At 25.1% G+C, this 22,167-nt stretch overlaps 2 protein-coding genes across 6 annotated transcripts in view; one reads left to right on the top strand and one right to left on the bottom strand.

Annotated features, from left to right (window-relative positions):
- LOC129965208 (serine/threonine-protein kinase tousled-like 1) overlaps positions 1-10,251 on the bottom strand; it is a 35,119-nt gene extending 24,868 nt beyond the window's left edge. For all 3 annotated transcript variants that reach the window (XM_056079164.1, XM_056079163.1, XM_056079165.1), the window contains exons 1-4: positions 9,740-10,251; positions 7,949-8,048; positions 5,901-5,984; positions 56-247 (exon numbers count right to left, since the gene is read on the bottom strand). In XM_056079164.1, coding sequence (XP_055935139.1) covers positions 56-247; positions 5,901-5,969 — 261 coding nt within the window. In that variant the 5' untranslated portion in view covers positions 5,970-5,984; positions 7,949-8,048; positions 9,740-10,251. The remainder of the gene's footprint in view (positions 1-55; positions 248-5,900; positions 5,985-7,948; positions 8,049-9,739) is intronic.
- Positions 10,252-10,648: 397 nt separating this feature from the next.
- The window catches only part of LOC129963953 (late secretory pathway protein AVL9 homolog), a 35,369-nt gene continuing 23,850 nt past the window's right edge, over positions 10,649-22,167 (top strand). For all 3 annotated transcript variants that reach the window (XM_056078587.1, XM_056078578.1, XM_056078595.1), the window contains exons 1-5: positions 10,649-10,755; positions 11,805-11,884; positions 12,076-12,174; positions 13,974-14,094; positions 21,992-22,077. In XM_056078587.1, the coding sequence (XP_055934562.1) occupies positions 11,873-11,884; positions 12,076-12,174; positions 13,974-14,094; positions 21,992-22,077 (318 nt within the window). In that variant the 5' untranslated portion in view covers positions 10,649-10,755; positions 11,805-11,872. The remainder of the gene's footprint in view (positions 10,756-11,804; positions 11,885-12,075; positions 12,175-13,973; positions 14,095-21,991; positions 22,078-22,167) is intronic.

Below are 22,167 nucleotides of genomic sequence, written 5' to 3'. Positions count from 1 at the left end.
TTAAAAATAATAAGATAAACAACAGAGTTTTTGCTCTAAAAATTCAGAAAATTACCTCGGTTTCTTTATCACTATTTACAGAGCTACCACTGGCAGCACTGAGATTAGAATCTTGATTATTATTGCTATTACTATTGTTAGCACCTAATGCAAGGTTTAGTCCACTAGTATTCTGCATTATACTAGCATTCTGGTTTACTTGTTGCTGTGCCTGCAGTAGCTGCTCTTGAACACTATTAGAAAAACTCTAAAAAGACAAAAATATAAGCATATACGCCATTTTTAAAATCTCTTATAGTACATAAATAGAATAACTACATAATTTATTATTTTTTTAAATAACTAATATATTATTTCAACTATAAATTACATTATTCAACACAATTTTAATAATCATGCATTTTTTTGCCATCTTTAAAATTAATATCTTTCAATTCATTTCTACATGCATATATTTTCTCCTTAATAGAAACTCACAAAAGAGCAAATAACTAAATAAGAAAATAAACTATCTGGATTACAATATACTTTAAACTAATATTTGAACATGAATACTTCCAATGCCTTAAATGGTTCCAATGTTGGATGTAATAATTATAACCTTAAACTTTAAATTTAAGTGCTCCTACCACAGATTTTTATAATCTGATCTACAATTTGGAAGTTTCCCCAAAAGAGGTTATTTAGCCACTTTTATACCAATATAATATTCTTGTCAAATTAAAATTATATATTATGAAAAACTTAAAAGTGACAATATTTTTTTAATAGCCTCATTTTAGTATTTAATATTCAAATAGAAACCTGAATGGTAAATAATTTATTATAAATTTTGAAATTTTAAAGATTCTTTATCAAGCTGAAAAAACAATTTATTTGCAAAAAAACTTTTTCAAATGAGTATAATATTTATAAGACAAATACAGTTTTCAATAAAATAAGCATCTCTATTAATAATGAAGTATATGTGTATATTGGTGCTCTACAGGTTCAGATGGTTTGATGTAGAAATATTAAATTTGACACATATTTTGGAATGTGGTAATGTGCTACTCAGAGCAATTTTTATTTTTTAAAATTTTATTTAGTTAAAAAAAATAAGCAAAATTTTGAAGGGTCCCCCCCCATAATTTTTAAAAAATATTAGAGCAAACAGGGAAAAAAAAAAAAAAAAAACTTTTTAAACGACATTTTTTTTTTATTTTAATAATAGATTTCATTTTATAATTGAAGTGAAACAAGCTCAAATTGTTTCAAGTGCTGCTACTCATATTTTATCCTGCCTCCCGCCCATTATTGACTGAGATAAGATTTGTCTTATTTTTTCATATTAAGTATGTTTCAATATAAAATATAGTTTAACATTAACACATGTTTTTAATAACATTTTTGAAATATTTTGTTGTACTGACAATAAAAGGTGAACTTCAGAACCAAGCAATTTTTTAAAATATGCATTCATTTTTAGATACAGCTGCTTTTTCTCGTGACATAATTGGATATAAAAAGATTTAGAAAGAAAATTAGTGGAATGCATAGTACAAAGAGAAAAAAATAATGCATATTTAATAATACATTTTTAAAATAATGCAAGTTACAAAATTCAAAGTATTTTGTTTGGAAAGAAATAGGACATAAAGCATCTAATCAAAAATTTTAGCAATCATTAATATTGGTATAACTGGTCATCAAAGGTGGTTGGGTAATTACACCAATGAAAAATCAATAATTCACAATATTTCAATATAGAATGATTTCTCTTATTATTTTTATACATTTTATGAGCATGGTTTAAAACAACAAACAAGTTACTTGGTTAATTGAATTTTATCATTTTTCTTGCAAGTAAGGGTTCCAACTTTAGGTGAGAAGAAAAAGGAGAAAAGGCAATTTAGGTGAGATTAATAAAATGTACATCTCCTGTCAACTGAACAGCTGCAAATCCTTTAAAATAATTAAATGCCTATAAAAATTGAAGTCTAAAATTCTATGCATGAGCAACTATTACAGAAGAAACTGTGGAAAAATATCTGATATAATGCTACTAATTACTTCATTTTCCTGGCCTTCAACCCAATCAGAATCACTATATGTATACAATACACATTAAAAATACCTTTACTAATTACTTAAAAAGAAAAAAATTAATACATTTTCCTAAAATTTGATTTTTAAAAAATGGAATGAGCATTCTAAAAAGATATTAAAACAGTATATTACATTTCTTATGTGGAAGAAATGCTGAAAATACTTTGTTTTTAAAACTATATAAAAATTCTAAGAAACATTAAAATCATTCTTTGCAAAGAAAATTAAATTATTTTAACAGTATATGCTATTATGAACTTTAAGACTTTAGAGCAGTTTAAAAACTAACAATAAATAATGTATAAGTATCAGAATTACATGTTACCTGTAAACATAAAATTAGTGATATATTATATATATATTAGCAAAAATTTAGAACAACAAATTTTTTTAAAAAGTCAAAATATTATATGCTCTAATAAAAAAACTTAGGTCTTTATAAAGGAATAAAAGTTTTATTATTCCATTTATTATTACAAAGAATGTTAGATGCAAAACTAATTTAAAGATAATTTAGTAACAAATAACAAATGCCTGCCTATTACAATTAAAATGCAAAAAATTACAAATAATAATCATTTAATAATTTCAAAATTGAAAAATCTCTTTTATGAATCTGCGAAATCTCAAATAATTAAACCTTTTTTCCAGATGCCCTGCATTAATTATTATTATTTGCTTTTAATTCTTTGAACTAATATTCTACTTTCTGTTTTTCTGTTTAAATTTTCACTTAAGTGTTTTTTAATTTTTATACTCTTCATATTTGGCTTGTGAATTTCTCAAACTAATAATCTCTTTGAAACTTCAAAATTACTTATTCTTCTATTTCTTTGAATATTGCCATAAACAATTTTTTTAACAATGAGTGTTTGTTCTTTAATATTCCCCCTTTTACAGTCTTTATTTAGGGAAAAAATTTTCTCAACATTAATGTTGTCATGAGAACATATTATTACCATTTTTAAAAATGATATGGTATCATTGCAAGTTTTAAGTTGAAAGCAGGTCAAATAAAAATTTATTCACTCTCCCTATTCTTTAAAAATAAAAAATCTTACCAAGAGTTTCATTAAGATTTCTGTTAAAACCATTTATCAGTTTATCATTCTTCTTATTGTAATGAAATTTCAAAAAAATTGCCATATTCTTGAAAGAAAATGATCCCAGGTTATTGCTATGATTGTTTGGTGACATTAGGCAATGGAGGCACAGAAACGATAATGCAAAATTGCATATACTTAAAGCGAAACATTCTTGCGGGCAATTTACCCTAATTTTTAAATGTTTTTTACAAATTCTTTAATTTTTTCAGATAAATAAAATTTCCTGATATCATTGATTTGCAGTTTTGCCAACCTACATAAAGTTTCAGCTATGCATAAAAGATTTAACTGAAATTTTTTAAATTGATAATCCCATAGATCAAGATGATTACCACAGGCAACTAGTTAAATAACAAACATTGAATGTACATTTCACTCATTAAAATTGGACAGACACAAAGATTCTAAAACTGCACTATTAGGTTTTAAAAATATATTACAATAAACTTTAAAAAGTCAGCAAACACATTGCAACTATCTTTTGAGTAAATTAACACATTTCACAATATAACAAGCAAGTTGAAATATGCAAAATTAAAATTTCGCCTTGTAATTTCAAAATAAAAATTCTAAAAATTCAAATTTTCCTCCAAAAATTACAATCAAAATTTCTAAGAATATAAATATAAGTTATGTAGTTAGAACTTTAAAGCTATTTTATTATTATGAAGCAAAAGTAAAACATTTAACATAGGGAGCAAGTATACTGTAATCTACCATTTAGATTTAGTGCTACAAATACTTTTTTTTTTTTACTTGAGGGCTAATAAATCGTGGAAATACAATTAATTTAAAGATTGTTGCCACATTATTATTTTTTCTTCACGTATTCAAAAACATTACTTTTTATTTACATATAAGTGACTTTTCTAATGCCATAGTTAGTAGTAGCCTGTTTTTTTTGTTTTTTTTTTCAATACATTTACAACTTTAATTCCTTTAAAAGAAATTCTTTGGCATTTTTTATCACCAAGATATTTCAAACACGGAAATCAATTTTATTCTAACCATAAAATTGCTTTTCTGAACTAGATAAAATAATAAGAATAAAATGTTCAATGCCTGGCAATATGTATACAAGAAAATCAAAACAAACTGAACACAATATTAAAGATTTTTTATACCGACATCAAATTTGACAATTTTCTTATATATATATATATATATATATATATATATATATATATATATATATATAAATTGTCTTAAAATGATGCCAACTAACAATAAAAGTATAAAAGTAAATAAATTTATCAAATTGTTGGTGCTCTACATGATACATTATTCAATTAAGAATTAATTGAATTGGGTACAAATATACTTTAGAGGATGGAAAAGTGGGCTCAGAATGAAGTAAAATAATTCACTAAAAATCTACAGAAATTTTTGACTATAACTTTTAAATTTCTTCTAACTAACTTTAAATTTCTTCTAACTAACTTTCTTCTAACTAACTTTAAATTTCTTCTAACTAACTTTTAACTATATAAATTTGCTTCTAGTATAATTTTTCTCTAAATTTGAACAGACCTTAAAAAATTAGTAACAATATTTTTAAATGTTGAAATGATAGACTACCCTATTTGATTATACTGTTCATCAAATCTTAAAATTGCAGTTTTCATTATCAAAAAATATATCTGAATTATGTTTTTAAATAAGAATTTCATTTTATACTTAATATTATGAATGTGCAGTCTTTTTATAACTTATGCATATAATTTTTTTTTTCTGAATTACATTTTTCACATATTTATGTGTATAGTTAATAGTTGTTTTCAAAGTATTTAAAGCTATAGAAATCTGACACTCTTACAGTAAGAAAATCATATTCAACAACAACAGGTATTTCACAGTAAAATGGCATCTTTTATTTTAAAGAGGTATTAAAATAGTATTTATTATCCTCAATTATTAAATCCCATTAGACATTTACTTATGGGTTATCCTTACTTATGGATTTTAAGAAACCTTTACTGTACAATATACATATATAAAATTAAAGAATATTCAGTAAATATACAATCTAAATATATAGTCATACACACAGAGGCATAAATTAGCAGTAGTTTTCTCAACAATCTATAATTATATTTCTTCAAAATATTTTCACCACAATTTTATTAGAAAATATAGATTGATCAAAACACTAATCATTTCAATAAGCAGAATAGGGCATTTTAAACATCTCATTGTGATATCAGAATAGAATAAATATAAAGAATAGAAAAGCTGTAATTTTACAATAGATTTCATATTTTAACTAAGAAAAAGTGGATGTTTTGGCCTTAACACAGCTTCTTGACAGCTAAATATTATGAAAAATTCATTTTATACATGGCATTTGTGGTTATCATAAAACATTAAAAATGAAATAAAAAGGCTGTATTTAATTATTTTGTTTCTGTCATAAATTTTAAGCACTGTAAAAATGCAATAAAATCAAGCAGATCTTTCAAAATACCTGATATCTGAATAGATAAACTTTTAAATTCTTATTTTATGTAGAATATTTTATTAATTGGTTTAACTATAAAATTTAATTCATTTTATCAATTTCACCTCTTATTATAAGACTTTTCATAGCTCTTTTAGGAAAGAATTCTGTTCATAAATTATATTATATTATATTATATATATATATATATATATATATATATATATATATATATATATAAACAATTGAAAATTAACTTCTATACTAACCCTGTTGCCTAAGAATCTAGCTTCCAGAAGTTCTTGTTTCCTTGGGTCAAGACTATGTATATTATCCATTGTAAGAGACACCACCTAATAAACAAAACAATAGAACCTTTCATTAATAATTCATAGGATAAATCATCAGTCATATCAAGATAAACATTTTATATGGATAACATTTTATACTGGATTAAAATTTTTCTTCATTATCTAGAAAATATTATCAAACATATGTAAACACAATTTTGCAGATACATGGCAGAAAAGAAGATAAAACTCAATTTAACTTCAATTTATTTTTCCAAGGGAGGTCATGATTGCATATTGGAACAAAGGTAGGGCACGTCTATATATACCAGAATACAAGAGCAAAAGTGACAGAAGTACTTCCCTTAGTGATTTTACTAAGAGATTCTTTTAGAGATTTCTTTGGCATGTGTAGATTTAAGAAAGGGAATCTTAGATATCTTTGGAAGGCACGGATGGGTGTTAAAATTTTTTTATCACTTTGTTTGTTACCAAAAAGAATGCAATGGTTATCAACTTTTTAGAATGCATGTTAGAAATAAATTTTTTTTTAAGTCAGATCTGAATCAGAAAATAAGAGAAAACTTTAGAATAAAGTAATACAGACAATTTTAAAGATAAAAAATTAAGGTTTAAAATAAATTAATTCATATAAGTTTCTGAAGCTATAATTAACATCATAAATTTTTATGCTTAATAACATACTTAAAACTATGGCATGAAAATTACCATAAAGACAGCAATACACATCACTGATATATAATGAGTCTTGAAACATGGATTTAAAAAAAAAAAAAAACTTTAAAGTTTTTTTAATTAAAAAAATATGAAAAGATATATATGAGCAGTAAACAAGGTAGACATTAATAAAACATTCAGGTTGTTTAAAATTCAGATCTTAGGTTATTGAAAAAGTATTTTAATTGTACTTGAAAATGACATTAAGTTATGGGATACTATTCTAATCTCATATGTTTTAATATAAAGTATGCTTTTAATGAAATTTTGAATTTAAACTTCAGAATCAAGCAATAGTGAAAAAATTTTAAAGTATACCCATTTTCAAATTTTTTTGCTCTTTCCTGTAATATAATTGGGTATATAAGGATATAAATGGAAAATCTGAAAATGCATAGCACATTGAAGAGAATGCTACAAGGCTTTTAAAATAGTACGAGTGAAAACACACGAAAATTTGAAGTTTCAAAATATTACACTGAGGAGACCATAAGATATAATTACATAAAATATCTAATTAAAATTGTTAGTGATGTTTAATACTGGTAAATCAAATGATCATAAAAAAGCAGCTAACATATCTAGAATATTAATAATTACATATTAGAGAGAGTGCAAGCAAATTTTCAAATTATTAATTCATACATATCAGCATCAAACAAATAAAAAAAAAAAAATGTAATAGGTTAGAATCAGTTAGATATCTGACATGTTATAAAAATAAAACTGGGTAACAATAAACAAATATATGTTAATCTAAGATTTAAATAAATTAAAGAAATGCAAAAATAAATTGATGATATTCCACAGGTTACAATAAAAAAGATTATAATTCGCATTCAAAAATGCAGATTTAAAATAATATTCAATAAAGTTAACTCTTCAAAGTAAAATGTGATGCTATACATATCATAAACTGAGAACATAAAATGTGATCATTGCATCATTTTTCCCTTCTAATTTTTTTAAACTTCATTTTGAAGATTCATTTTTTTTTGTATATTTTTAAAAGGAAAGATTTATTTTATGACAATTGATTTGAATATTTAATTATTTGAGAGGAGTATTAATTGAATCAAAAATAGCCACCTCTCAATATTAAAATAAGGGGGGGGGAAAGAAAGAAAGAAAAATTAAAACATACAAATACTACTCATATATGCGATATGTATGAATGAAAAAGATGTATTACTTCTTTAAATTCCTGAAAAAATATATTAGAATATGGAAATAAAACACATATAAAAATAATTTTATAATGATCAAAATAATATTAATAATAATTATACCTGATTTAAGTAACATTATTATTCTTTATACCCTGTGCTACTAAAATGAACAACTAAAGCAACATTTTTGTTCTTAGCAGCAACTTGCATCCAGGATATGCTGTAACAACAAGAAAATAAAATTTTAAACTGCTTACTTACAGTATTTTATATTTTAGAAATAGACCCATAAAATAAATTATATTCTTTAATAGGTGAAGAGAAAAAAATGATACTTTTATATTTAATTTGAGTTAACAGAAATTAAGAATTTTAAAACCTATCGATTCATAAGATTGCAAATGTAATTTATTTGAAGCTTCACAATTTCTTTTAATATATAAAAATTACAAGACACTAATAACACTGCATTGATATAACAATAAATAATCTCTTATTTGTCTAAATTTTTATTTTAACATGATGATTCATAAATAATTATATACTAAAAGAATTATTTTTTTTTCTATAATTTCTTTAATTGTGCCAACTAAATATTTTATAATGAAACTATGAATAAAGATTATATATATTTTATTTAATTTTAAGAAATATTAAAATTTTATGCTTAAAATTTTTAATAAAGAACCTAAAAACTACAGTTTATCTTATTAAATTTTCAAATCTATAAATTTAATAAATTGTAATAAGAAAAAAAAATGTGCAATATAAAAAAACTTAACTTAAAACAAGATTTTAGTTTACTGAAATGTGTTAATAAAAATATTTATGAGTGCTTTATTTAAATAAAATGTCTACTAGTTAAAACAAAAGCTTGCCACATAAATATTTTTCTTTGATTTCAAATTGTATCCTTTCAATTACTTAAAATCTTAACTGATCTGAATAAGAAAATGAATTTTATGAATAAGAATATTATTTTTAGTTATTTCCATCAAATTAAAAAAACAAACAGTGAAATATATTTTGATTCTTATATAGACATACAATAATAACTAAATTATAAATCCATATTTTAACCACAAACAAATATATAATAGTAAGGTCATTAATAAATAAGAAAATAAAGCATATAATATTCAACATATGAAACATCCAATTAACAATAAAAGCTGAAAATAATACTACTTATGCATCCTACACATTAATTTTTAACTCAAATATTTTACTTAATCACAAAGTATTACCTCGGTTAGAAAGTATTTTCAATGATCTGAAGCCCACCCGCATTTTTTATTTTTTAGTTACAAATAAAATTTTGCAATTCAATAATATAATTAATTGCAAACTAATCACGATATATAAAAATATTTATCAAACCAATTCCGTGCATTGGTAAGTCTTTTAATGCAGCTATTTTTTTTCCCGAAAACACGTCAACGTTCAGATTTTGATAAATTAAATTGATATAGATAGCATAAATTACACGGAACAATTGCATAGACATTTGTATTAATATCCTCTCAAATTTTATGCAAGATTTTTATCAATTCACAATAAACAAGAATATACATTTGTTTATTACTGAACGTACGCGTTTATCAATTCACAGCATCAATAATTATTTATTTTTAGATAAACCCACAATAATTCCAGAACATGAATTAAAAAAAATATCCTACCATACTAGTTTGTTAAAAATAGTATTCTACCTACTGAAAATAAGTAAGTCTGACATAAACATCATACAATCATCAAATGTGTACTTAAATGAAATCTTGCATGTGCACTATCAATTAAGGCAATAGTTTAAATTTCCCATATATATAAATATATACAATAAAAAATCGTTCAAAATAATTTTTCAAACACATACTTGCTATATAACTAAACTATTTACATGTCACTTACCCTTAACGGTGGTTCGATTCAGTTTCTTCTCTCCATCTTATCGGCTCTGAAGAAAAACAATGTCTAAAAGCCGCTCTCTATTAGTATGAGAATTCTTAATTTGTCCAATTAATGATCCGATAAAAATATGAATCAATCACATAATAATTTTTTCCGAATTTCCATCTTCCACACATTTTCATATATTAATGCCATAACCCCTTACACACCATCTTCAGAGGCTCAACCAAAAACTAAAATTTTTAGTAAAACACCAATCACAGAGGAAGCACTCCGAAATCCCAGCCTCTCTGTGACAAAATCATTGCTTATTCAAAGAGACAACAGTTTTCAAGACAAAAAAAAAGTGGACAATATTTAGAATAATTATTTATGGAAATTATTATATACTGTATTCACATGATAATGTAATAAAACTTTATTTTTATATATCAGCTCTCTCAGTATTTATTGAGCGTTCTTCACTTATTTTATTACAATACTATAGACATCCAATGTAAGTTTCTGTCTACAGCAAGACTTCATTTTTTAATGTGACGTCACTACAAATTCCCAGTATGAATGAATGGGTTTTGATGTAGTAGCCCTGTTTATTTAAGCATGAAATATCCCTAAAACTGGTATGTTCTGATTAAATTGATCAAGTAAATGATTTAATAAGCGTTAATTCCCACAATAAATGGATTTTCTCTCTCTATTTCTATAATAGAGAATAAATAGTTACTTTTGTTTTTTCATTTTTTTTTCTACTAAAGATTGCATTATATAAAAAAACTCTAAATATTCGTTTAAAATTTTTAACTTACATTTCTTTGTCGAATGTTTGTTTAACTAATATTTGTTTCCGATTTAAGAACTAATAGTGTCAATCCTCGTGTTACTTTCTACTAACTACAACTTCTAATTACACATATGGCTACCTCTGATTTCGTTTTAAATGTATTTGAGTTATTTATATCAACAAATTTCTATCAGATGATGACATTGTAGCTCATATCACCCTTTTTTCTATTGAGGTTAGATTTTTAAAAAATAATATTAGTTATATTAATGTGCATTTAATGTCTGCAGTTGTTTTGACATCGTTTTCTATTGTTTTTATTCTTGTTTTCATTTAAAATGTGTTGGGTGTGATGTTTTCATTCATCTGAAGTAAATCATATTTGGTATACTTAACCAAATACTAAATCATCAAACCTCGAAAAATCTAATAGAATATATATTTTCTACATAACTTATAATTTCTTTTTTTTTCTTCTATTTTTACGATTGATATCATTAATATTTTAATGGTTATAGAGATAGTATTTTATTGGTTATAGAGTTATCGTATATTTCGCTCAGAATAAAATCGCAGATTAAATTTCTTTTGCGTTAGGTTATATTTTAAAATTCTAAAATCTAAGGTCTATTAAGAGAATAGATTCTAAAATATACAGTTTCAGTGTGTAATTTAAAACTTAGGCAATATAATGTTTTCATGTATTAAATTTTTATAAAGATTTTATAATCAAGATGATTGATTGATACTTCAGTGTAATTCTATTTATTTCGCATGGTATGTTTGAACTTTAATAATTTAAGAAACTATGAATCTAATAGCGTTATTTTGCATTATTGTTTATTCTTTTATTCCATGAATAGAGTTTTGCCATGCAATGAAAATTAAAAAGAAATATTGTTGGAGAAAGGATTGAAATATTCAGTTAAAATAAAACTGAAAAAGTACTTTAAAAATTATTATTGTTACATATTTCTAATTTGAATGGTCTTGGTGTATATCTATTTTATGATAATTTTAATTTCAATATTGCTTATTTAAAATAAATGTCTATGCTTGAAGATATGAGAATACTTCATTTTTTTTGTTATATCAATGGATTGAAAAGTTGTTTTCATTTCTAATATAAATGTTGTTTAGTAAGAAAGGTAATAATATTTAATTGTATTATTTATGTTGTACTTACATTAAACATGAACTTGTTGCTTTAGTGCAATGTAAAAAACTTTCCAACAGTACATTTTTTTTTTTTCATTTTATTGTATGTAATATTTATTTTAATAGGTATCAAAATTAATTGCTTTATTATGTACGGAAGAAGTAGATTTTCCGATCATGAATAGTGAAAATAGATGAATTCTAAAGTAAGTTGATTTCATACTCCTTGATTAAATATAATTACTTGTCTGAAAATTATTTTCAAAGAACAAAATGATTTTTTTTTTAATTAATGAATTACTAAATATTGATTCTAAATTTTTTGTAATATTTTACTATAGATTTTTTTTCTACCAAAAACATCTTTTTTAGTGTTTTATGTATGTATCTATTTTAGCTTCAATCTACAAAAATGGCTGATACGCTTATGTTCAACTGTGATATGCCTATAATACATGTTTTTGTGATAGGATTTCACCATAAGAAAGGCTGTGTTGTAAGTACATAGTTTATATTTGTTTAAAGAAAACACATTTTGCATGAAATTCTTTTTATTTAAAACCACCAGCATTTTTATTAAGAAATGTTATTATTTTGTTGTAATAACAGTTTGAAAAATAGATATTTGTCAAGTGCAAAAAGTTGACTGAACATTTGATTTATACTTTTTCAGATATGTGTAGCATGATCATAAAATTTTGAATAGAATACTTTATAAGTGAATTATTAAAATCTACTCAGTCATCCTAGAAGAGATTTGGGAGTAAAAAATATTGAATAAGTCTGTTAGGTATTATTTCTGAGTTAAATGAATGAATATTTATCCTGAATCAGGAAGCGAGTTGTCCTGAATGAATATTTTTTCAAATGTGGGCTTATCTATAAATAAAAAAAAATATATTAATTATTAAATTACATAATATTTATAATCATAGAAATATATTAAACAGCAAAAAATAGTAGATAAAAAAATAATAATTACTTTCAAATGCTGTTTTTTTTTTAATACAGTAAAAAGAAAGAAAATGCTATATTTCTAATCTAAATCAAGCAGCATTGTGAAGAAACTAAGATCATTGAAAGTTGAAAATATAAATGTAATTACAATTGCAATTTAAAATATTTAGATCAAAATTGTATATTTTTATGGTTTTGTCTCAACTTCATTTTTCATAAACAAAAAATTATGGCTAATTGATAATTTCATACCTACAAAAAAAATTACAAATTTTAATACAATTTCTGCAGTTTGCATTTAAAAGCTATAAAAAAGGTAAATATGTGGGTTTAAAAGTTTTATTTGATTAATTTTTTTCCAGGAAAAATGCAGTTTATTTATTTAAAAAATTAACTGATTTGTTAGTAAAATTCATGAATTTTAGATTTTTTATTTATTAAATATGAATAAATAACTTATTCTCTTTAAAAGTGTATAATTTTCTCTAGTCTAATTTAAAATTATTAGGCAATGTATTAAAAAATTATCAATTTATTACCTAATGCACTACTTCTACTGTTACATTAGTGCTTTAGAGGTCAAAGTAAGTATAATATACATGAATAATTTTCCATAATTTATCTCCAAGCAATGGTGACAGACATAGAAATTTTATACAGAAAACCAATTGTTTCAATTTCGGCGTATGTCATTATTTTATATAAAAACCCTCAATCCATCTCTCAGTGATAAGTGCTTCATCATAACATCTGAAAATTTTAAGGAATAAATCAGGTTCAAACAAAATGTTTTATAAAAGTATTTTGCTTAATCAATCATGTATGTTTCTGTAAACTCCTTTGGAACTGGAAAGTTACTATAATCTTATCTTTCTTAATATTTGAACAAAATTCCACATGTGAATGATTAGCCTTATAAAACACTACATTTCTTAAAAATTTGAAACGTTAATATTTTTTATAACTGTTATTATTTTAATCAAAAAAATTGAATTTCTTAATATGTCATTTGCTGTAATAGAGATGCTAGCATAATTCAAAAGAAAAATACAGATTAAATTTATTAATGTTCTTGCTGCTTTCTTTCCATAAATTAGAATTAAGCATTCCTTATTATTCTTATCAAGCAATAGTATTGATTATAATTATAAGTAATTATTATAACTAAGCATTAGCATTTATTATTAGTATTAACCCTTCTTTTTTATATAGAAAAAGACCAAATAAAAGCATTGATGTATCTTATTTAGGTCTTTATTCAAATGCGCTTCTAAAATCAGTTCGAAAAATTTTAGTAATAATTTTTAGTTGTTTTGTGATGTATAATTTCTTTTTCAGGTGGAATATTCATATCCACCTTTAGTTGAAGGGGAAAACATCAAAAGCAGTGATTTACCTGAGCCTTGGAAGCATTTACCAACTCTAGCATTGCCAGATGGTGCCCACAACTATGAAAAAGGTGTGCTTATAATTATTTGTAAATTATTTCATTTTATTGCTTACTAGCTGGTACCTAGCGCATTGTTGCCACAGAACAAATAATTTTGGAAATATTGTTTTAAATTTGAAATAGCTATCTTGTTTAATTCGGAATTATTGAAAGAATGATATCGATTTTCTTGTCAACAATGCGTACATTCATTGAAATTGAATGATATATAAAGGAGAAGTATAAATAATATTCTATTTTTTTACATTAATTATTTAAGTCTTTTAGGGTAAATAATAATTTTTGTTTTTCAATCTATCGCAAAAACAAATAAATTTCTTGGTTGTCTGACTTGTAAGCATTCAACATACAACTGGCCATGCAAAAAACATATATTTTCAAGATTCAGTCTGCACTTGAAGTGATTTGCTTTGCACCTTGCTTATGGTCATTGAGAATGCAAGTCGAATGGGAAATTGCAGTCATATGAAATCAGAAGGCATGTTGATGGGAATAATGGGAATGCACGGAATAAGCACAGCTTCTCCATTCGACTTTCCATGAAGAATAGTTAGTTGGCTTATTCTTGCCATGTGTTTTTTTGTTATAAAGCATATGAACTTGCAAGTTATAAATGATCTGCTTCATTGCCTGCTTATCGTTCTTTGTTTGTTTGAGAAACTCGCATTTGCTTATTTCTGCATGTTGTACTGGTAGATCTACTAAATGATGAATGTTTCTAAGGTTAATTTTTTGATGAAGCAGTCAACACAATATATACTTGTATAATCGAAATGTCACTGAATAAATAGAAAATTATGTCTGCACTGGAAAATTTCCATTATATTTAACTTATATTAATTGGCATTAATAAAAAATTCTGTATTTTATGTGTGAGATAATCTCTGAATGATATGTGCGGTTCACCGCAGCCAAAATATTGCGCCCTCTGATTGACAATGTCTTGTGTAAATGACTATTCATTAACGAAAAGAAAAAAAATTGGCACTTGCACTAAACATTTTCGATTTCATTGCACTTGCATTAATTGGCATCAATGATAATAATTTTATTTTGTTTGATATATGTGTGATCAACTCCAAATATCGTGCTGTTTACTATTTGTCTTTTGTTGATTGTCATTTTAAAATAATGTTGAATCATAGAAATGTATGAAATGATTTGTTTTTAAATTTTATTATGTTCAAAATAAAAAATAATAATTGTACTATGCCTATGACCTTCGTGCAAGTGCAAGCAATAAATTGCCAAAATTGTATCGCAATCAGATGAACAGTATGAAAATGCATAAAATACGAACAAATAAAAATACATTTTTATATATTAGATATTATAATTATATTATGTATATAACCTTCATGCAAGTGCAAGATAAAGTTGGCAAAGTTTTATAGCAATTGGATGAACGGTATGGCAGTGCATAAAATATCCGCAAACACAAATGCTTTTTTATATATTAGATTACCTCATATATTCTGTTAAGCTTTTATTCAAAAACTTTAAAATTATGTGTAGTGTCGAAGCTTTTCAGACTTTCATTTTCATAATTAAGTTTGAACATTTATTTCTTTGTTAAAAATTTATGGCATGCCATTATATAAATCTAGTTTAAGAATGGATTTTGCTCTTATAATTTATTAGTTAAAATTGCATAGCATTTGTTACAAAATATGAAATATCGCCATTTTCTGATGCCATTTTTCATTTTTATTAATCTTATTTTTTGTATTAGAATTTGGGGTAAATGCTTTATTTTATGTTCCTTGATTCTGTCTAACGTGTAGTAGGATTGGCCTGCCAAACAGGAAAACCAAGAATTATCTGGGATTTCTGGGAGGTCGAACAAAATCCAGAAATTTTATTATAAAATTGGATATTTCTTTAATAAATCGATAATTTTTATCGAACATGATAATTTGCTGTTATTTTTTCATAAGTCGAATGAAACATTGTTGGCAATTAATGAAAATCAAACTTTTAACGATAGTCTAAAGTAGATTATATTAAAGAAAGATTAACCACCATATCTATATTATGCATAAATATAAAATGTTTCATCCAAAGTTTTTGTTTGCTTTTTTGAGTACGACAAGCTATCCACATAATTAACGAAAATAGTTTTACACACTCTTTCAAAAAGCAACCTAACTAAAGCCTAGCTCCTATAACTGTTCTGATTTTATGCTTTAGTGGATCTTTTTTATTTAAAAAGATATATATGGAGCTATTCCCCTTCCCACTTTTTTCAAATGTCAAATTGAGCATACTATTTGTTACGAGAGCAAAAGTATGAATTTTGGGTATTATTATTCAATATTGGATGTAAAATATTCACCCATAACTATAATTCTGAAACAGTTTATTTTAATAAAATAAGTATCTTTTACAATAATAATTTTTTTCCCTTTTCTCAGAAATTTTTTTGTTGAGTTTTTCATATGGATGGATGCTATACACGACATGAAATGAATGTTATTGCTAATATTTTCTTTTAACATTTTTTTAAAATTTTGTGTTTGTTTAAAATTTTCCATACATTCAACAAAATGTTGTATTATTTAAAAATAATATTAAATACAAAAAAATAATTTGTATGATACATTTTAGGCACACATGCCTCTTGTAATTAAAAAAAAACAAAAAACAATTTGAAAGGCAACATTTATGTAATAAAGGGGGGAAAAATTTATTAGGATCAATTTCCCATTTTTCCCTTCTATTTTACTGTTTAAGCATTGAACCAGCATGTAATCGATCCCCCCCCCATTTTAGTTCGTGAGCTGAAAGTCACTGCAATTTTCATCTCATTGAAGAATTTTTCTTAGTTTGATGCAGATGTTCAATTTTGTATTTGTAAATGATTTTTTTTTTTTTTAAGTAAAATTATTGTTCAGTTCTGATTGACATGTGGGTAAACACTATGGATAGAGGTGATCCCACTGGAATGAAACAAATCATTTCATTCTTAAACACCTTACCAACATGGATATTTTTTTTTTTAGTAAATTTGACAAATAGCTTTGATATATGACTGGTTGGCTAAAAATCGGTCTAGATGCACATGCATCAGGATTCCCACGCCACCATGAAAACACAGGGAATTTAACAATAGTCTTAAAAAAGTCTAGAACATTTTTATAAAAACGAGGAAAATATAGGGAATTTTAAGTTTGAGTTCCCTCCCCCCCTATTTAATAAATGCCAATCTCTAAAGATTTCAAGCATAAAAGATCATAGTCATAGCTTCCAAAAACGAAACAGTACCAATCGCAATTGTGCAACGCAGAAATGCCTTTTTTTTCTCTCTCTCTCGCCCACTTTTTTTCTGTTTTAGATAATTCCAGTTTCTATTTACAAAATATTTATTCTTTTTCCAAGCAATTTCCGAATGGAAGCTAATAAGACATGCCCGAGTCTTCTACAACTGTGTGAATGAATAGAATACATTTCTCTGCTAAAGCAACGTGGTGGTGTTTAGTTTACAATACTTGAGTTTATTGAATGATTTGTTTATTATTTGAGGAACTGCGAGCTTATTCAAAGTAGATTAGAGATTATTTTTTAAACTAGGAGCTGCTTAAAATTTGTATTTAATATGAATTGGATGGATAAAAACATCAACCTGATTTTGCTGAAAGGTTCGAGAAGTTCTGCAAAATTCATTTGTTATTCACTGCATAATTTGTAAGAAGATAATTATCCTAAGGGAAATATGGGAACACATACTATTCATGTTAAAAGAGGGAAACGTACAAAACTGTTTGCTCATTCAAAAGATTCATCACTGATATTGGAATTAGTATCTATCTAAAAGGAATACAGGTAATATAATCAAATTCAAAAAAGTTAAATTTAATGTCTGAAAATAAATTAATTTCGAACTTTTTAGTTCACGAACACTAATTTAAAGCTGAATTTTTATGGGCATTAAAACTTGTTGCATCACATTCGTCCTTTGATGCATTCAATGATTTATTGGAAATTTTTTCACATATGTTCACATGAAAATGAAATAGTTAAAAATTAGACGGTACAAAAATTTCGTACCTTATTTGTTAAGGATTTCCTTCATGAAACTGATCTGAAAAATCTGCAGAAATTGATGCAAAATACATGAAGTCAGGGTGCATTAATGAAAAGTGCTAAAATTTGAAAATCATTTTTAAGCACCTTAAAACTGATGTTCTTAACTTTGAAAGTAACTGAAGTACTTAATTTTGAAAAGGGATCCGTAAAAAGTGTTTAAAAGTGTGTTTTTTGAGGAGTTTTGTTAAATTTTCAACCAGTGCGATATATTGTCTTGTGCTGGCTCTAAAAAAATACTTTAAAAAATAAAATACTTCAGTTAACATTTTTTTTTCTTTTTTCATTTTTCTTCTAACTGCAGAATTGGCTCTTTTTTTAACTTTGCAAATTTGTTTCTTTATTTATGGAAACTAGAAGTTGTTAAAGCATTTTCATTTCTTTGTAAAATATATAATCACATTTTTCTGCAATTTTTTAAAGCTAAAGTTATATATATATAGTTAAAAAGCAGGTTTTTATCAAATTTCTAGAATGCAAAAGTGTTCGTAAAAAGGTCTTTACTAAACTTCAGAAGTAAGAAGCGATGAGACAATTTTTTATAGCTTGACCATTTCTGAATGCGCCTATTCTTTTCTATTAAAAAAATGATTTCAGAAATTTATTTAGAATATGGCATTGTATTGTCGTCAATTTCGAGGCAGTTTTGCCAGTCTTATGATCATAGCCATCTCGAAATGCTTAACTCTTAACTTAAAATTTCTAAATATAGCAAGTTAGTGCAGGAAGAAATTTACACTTTCCATCCCAGCTTTATTGAACCATATTTATTGTTACATATGTAAAAATCAAATGCAAACTGTTTGGTCATGCTATGCTTCTATATCAATATTGACATTTTCAGAAATAATGTATCCATCTAAATAAACAAATAGTTTGTTAATTTTAAGTAATACTGAAAGAAAAAATTGCACGTTTTTATTGTTAATCTTATAAAAGTTGATTTAATTTTTTGGTATAGTTTTTCATTTTTATTAACTTTTTTTGTCAAAAACCAAAAAGGCATAATTTGTTTTACAATAGAAGATGTTGTGCAAATACAGAAATAGATATTAAAATTTTAAAAAATACATTAAAAATTAATTTTTAAAAATTTCAATAAAAACTATTCATTATTATAAAACAGAATATATCATATGCTTAGAAGATACGCAAGGTTACATATGTATGCATGTACAAAGGTGCTTAATTTTTTTGGCTAAGGTGCTTAAAAAGTTCTTAGCCAAAAGTTCTGCATTTTTGCAGCAGTTTTTCATTACGCTCCTTGGAATTGGCAAAAATGAATAAATAGGGGGAAAGACAAAAAAAAAAAAAAAAAACCCGTGGGTTTTTTTGTTTTGTTTTTGTTGTTGTTAAGTGATTATTAAAAGATTTTTACCATGATAACAAAAATGTTTTTTTGTTTTATTTCACCCTAGTTCTTAAATTTAGGTGACTTACAGTTAAAGAGCATGAGGTAATAATATCCCTCCTCCCTACTTAATATATAAATTTTGTCTTACTAAATTCTAGATAATAAATAAATAAAGAAAAATTTTATTTTTTTAAATGTAAATATAAAATTACTTTTAACATGCTATTATTTTGTATAATATTGAATTGTTGCTTCCTTTTCTAGCTTTTTCCACTCCTTAAAATCATATTGCATTATGACTAGCATGTGCTATTGTGCTATTCTCGCATTTCCTCTTATCTTGAATATACATACAGGGAATTTTTTTTTCCAAATTTGAGTGGCAACCCTGTATATCTTCTAGTTTTGGCTAATACATTTGCAAGAAAGGGAAGCTTATTTGGAATTCAATTAGTGAAAAATTTTTTTCTGGGCATTAATTTTTTTAAACATTTATTTTAGTTAAAAAAGGAGAACAGTTTTTCAAATACAGTTAAAAACATATTGTGCAATAATTAAAAAGAATAAAATAAAGTGACATTATTCTTAAGATATTAGAAACATCCAAAAAATAGCAGGGAAATTTCTTTAAAAAAACTGGAAAAGTCAGGGAAATTCAAACTGCAGAATTCTGGCTGCCCTGTGTAGTAATTGCTAAAGGCTAAATATATGCTTATGGTGCTTAAAGTGATTTTTGAAATTGAAATTTTTTAGTTAATTTTCAAGATTATTTTTATATTCTAGAATTTGTTTATCAGCTTAACTGCAAAAGAAATTAAATGGAACATAGATTATTGAATATTATTATGTAGATTATATTATAATGTTACGTAGATTTTTGAATATACAGGATGAGTTTGATCTAATCTACCAACCAAAAGTTGTAGCAAAGCCCATAGGTATCATAAATTATCTTTCAATAAAGTATTGTAAATGAAAGACTAAATTTCTCCTGAACAAGTGCATGGATATGATTTATTGTAGGCTCGTTTAAAAGATAATGGGCAAGTTTTTGGTAAATTTAATGCATTATGGTTAGAATAGTATTCAGAATTAAAGATTTTGGTGACAATTTGCTTTTTCATTTCACTAAAATTTTGTTGCTGATTGCTCAATTTTAAATCTAGGTATCTTGATGAAAATGGTATCACCTTATAGGAATTTTCCTGCTCTTTCAAAATATGTGCATATTTTACAAGTAGATCTTTTAGAGACTTTTTAAATTAAGATTTTTTTCATAATTAGTAACATAATACTTTAATCCACCATGACTTGCAAACAGTAAGAGTTAAGACAGGACTGCTATAGTCATTTAGAATCCAAATGGGTTCCTACATTGCCTTTCATTTGGTAGATTAGGTCAAACTCACCCTGTAGATTATTTTGATTTAACGATTCAAGTGGCCAGGCCAACATTTTTTACCTTCGTATATGCAGTATAGAGAAAGTACAGTTATCAGCAAAATATTCGAATTCAAGATTTTGATGAATCTCCATGTTTTAAACCTCCCTGAATTTGAAAAACACATTTTTGGCATTATGTCCATCTGTCTATGATAAAGATAATTCAAAATAGCCTTGAGCTAGGCTGTTGAAATTTGGTATATGGTCTTTATATCAAATTTGTAGATTTCTATCAAATTTTAAGTAGAGTCTGTTCTGAAGAAATCCATCTGTCTGGCTGTTTGAATATAAGCTAACATAATAACAAATGAAAAGAGCTTGATAAATAAAGTTTGATACACGAATTTTACATCTATAGTGCAAACACCTGCCAAATTTTGAGCTAAATCCAACTCCTTTTTAACTGTGTTGGTGTGTACTTTCAGAGACATGTAAACACAATAATTCAAAAACATAATGACAAAAATATATTAAATTTGTGGCATTATGGGATTTTGTGACTACAAATGCAATTTTGTGTCAGACTTTTATTTCAATGTGTTGTGAAAAATGTTTCCAAAACGTGAATTCAATTTTTGATACTGTTAATGAATACCAGGGATTAATCAGCAAAAGACTTGCCAAGGATGGTACGATAGATTCAGTAAAAATGCCATATTCATGGCTAAGTTAATATTTCATAACTATTGTATGCTAATGCTGTGTAAGGCACTCACTGGCATGACAAGTTTATTAGAGGATATGTGAGAATGTTTTAGGGAGACCACTCCCACTGTTTTTTTTTTTTTTTTTTTTTTTTTTTCCATGTTCATCTTTATAGAAGATTATTCTAATTTGTAAAAATATTGTTGTAATTTTGTTTTGTAAGAGTCAAAATGATTGGTTGCTTTCATAGTTAAAGATTGTCTTAGTCAGTTTTCTTCATATTTAAATTTTTTATTTATTTTGAAGTTTAAACCATTTTATTTCGTTAAAATTTCTTAATTTTTGTATCTTTATTGAAGTTTTTCTTTCTTTATTTTATAGATACAATTTATTTTCATTTGCCATCTTTGGATAATCCTCATCAGACTGTCTATGGAATATCTTGTTATCGACAGATGAATGCAAAAGTATGTTCTTAAATCAGATTTCTCAATAATTTGTTAATAAATACTTTTTAAAATTCAGCTGGCAAGATTTTGAAAAGAAATTCACGGGAG

The sequence above is a fragment of the Argiope bruennichi genome, chromosome 1 (genome assembly GCF_947563725.1).
Source record: "Argiope bruennichi chromosome 1, qqArgBrue1.1, whole genome shotgun sequence".
In the NCBI taxonomy this organism is placed as follows: Eukaryota; Metazoa; Arthropoda; class Arachnida; order Araneae; family Araneidae; genus Argiope; species Argiope bruennichi.
Note: the sequence above shows the minus strand (reverse complement) of the source record. Positions and strands in the feature narration are given on the sequence as shown.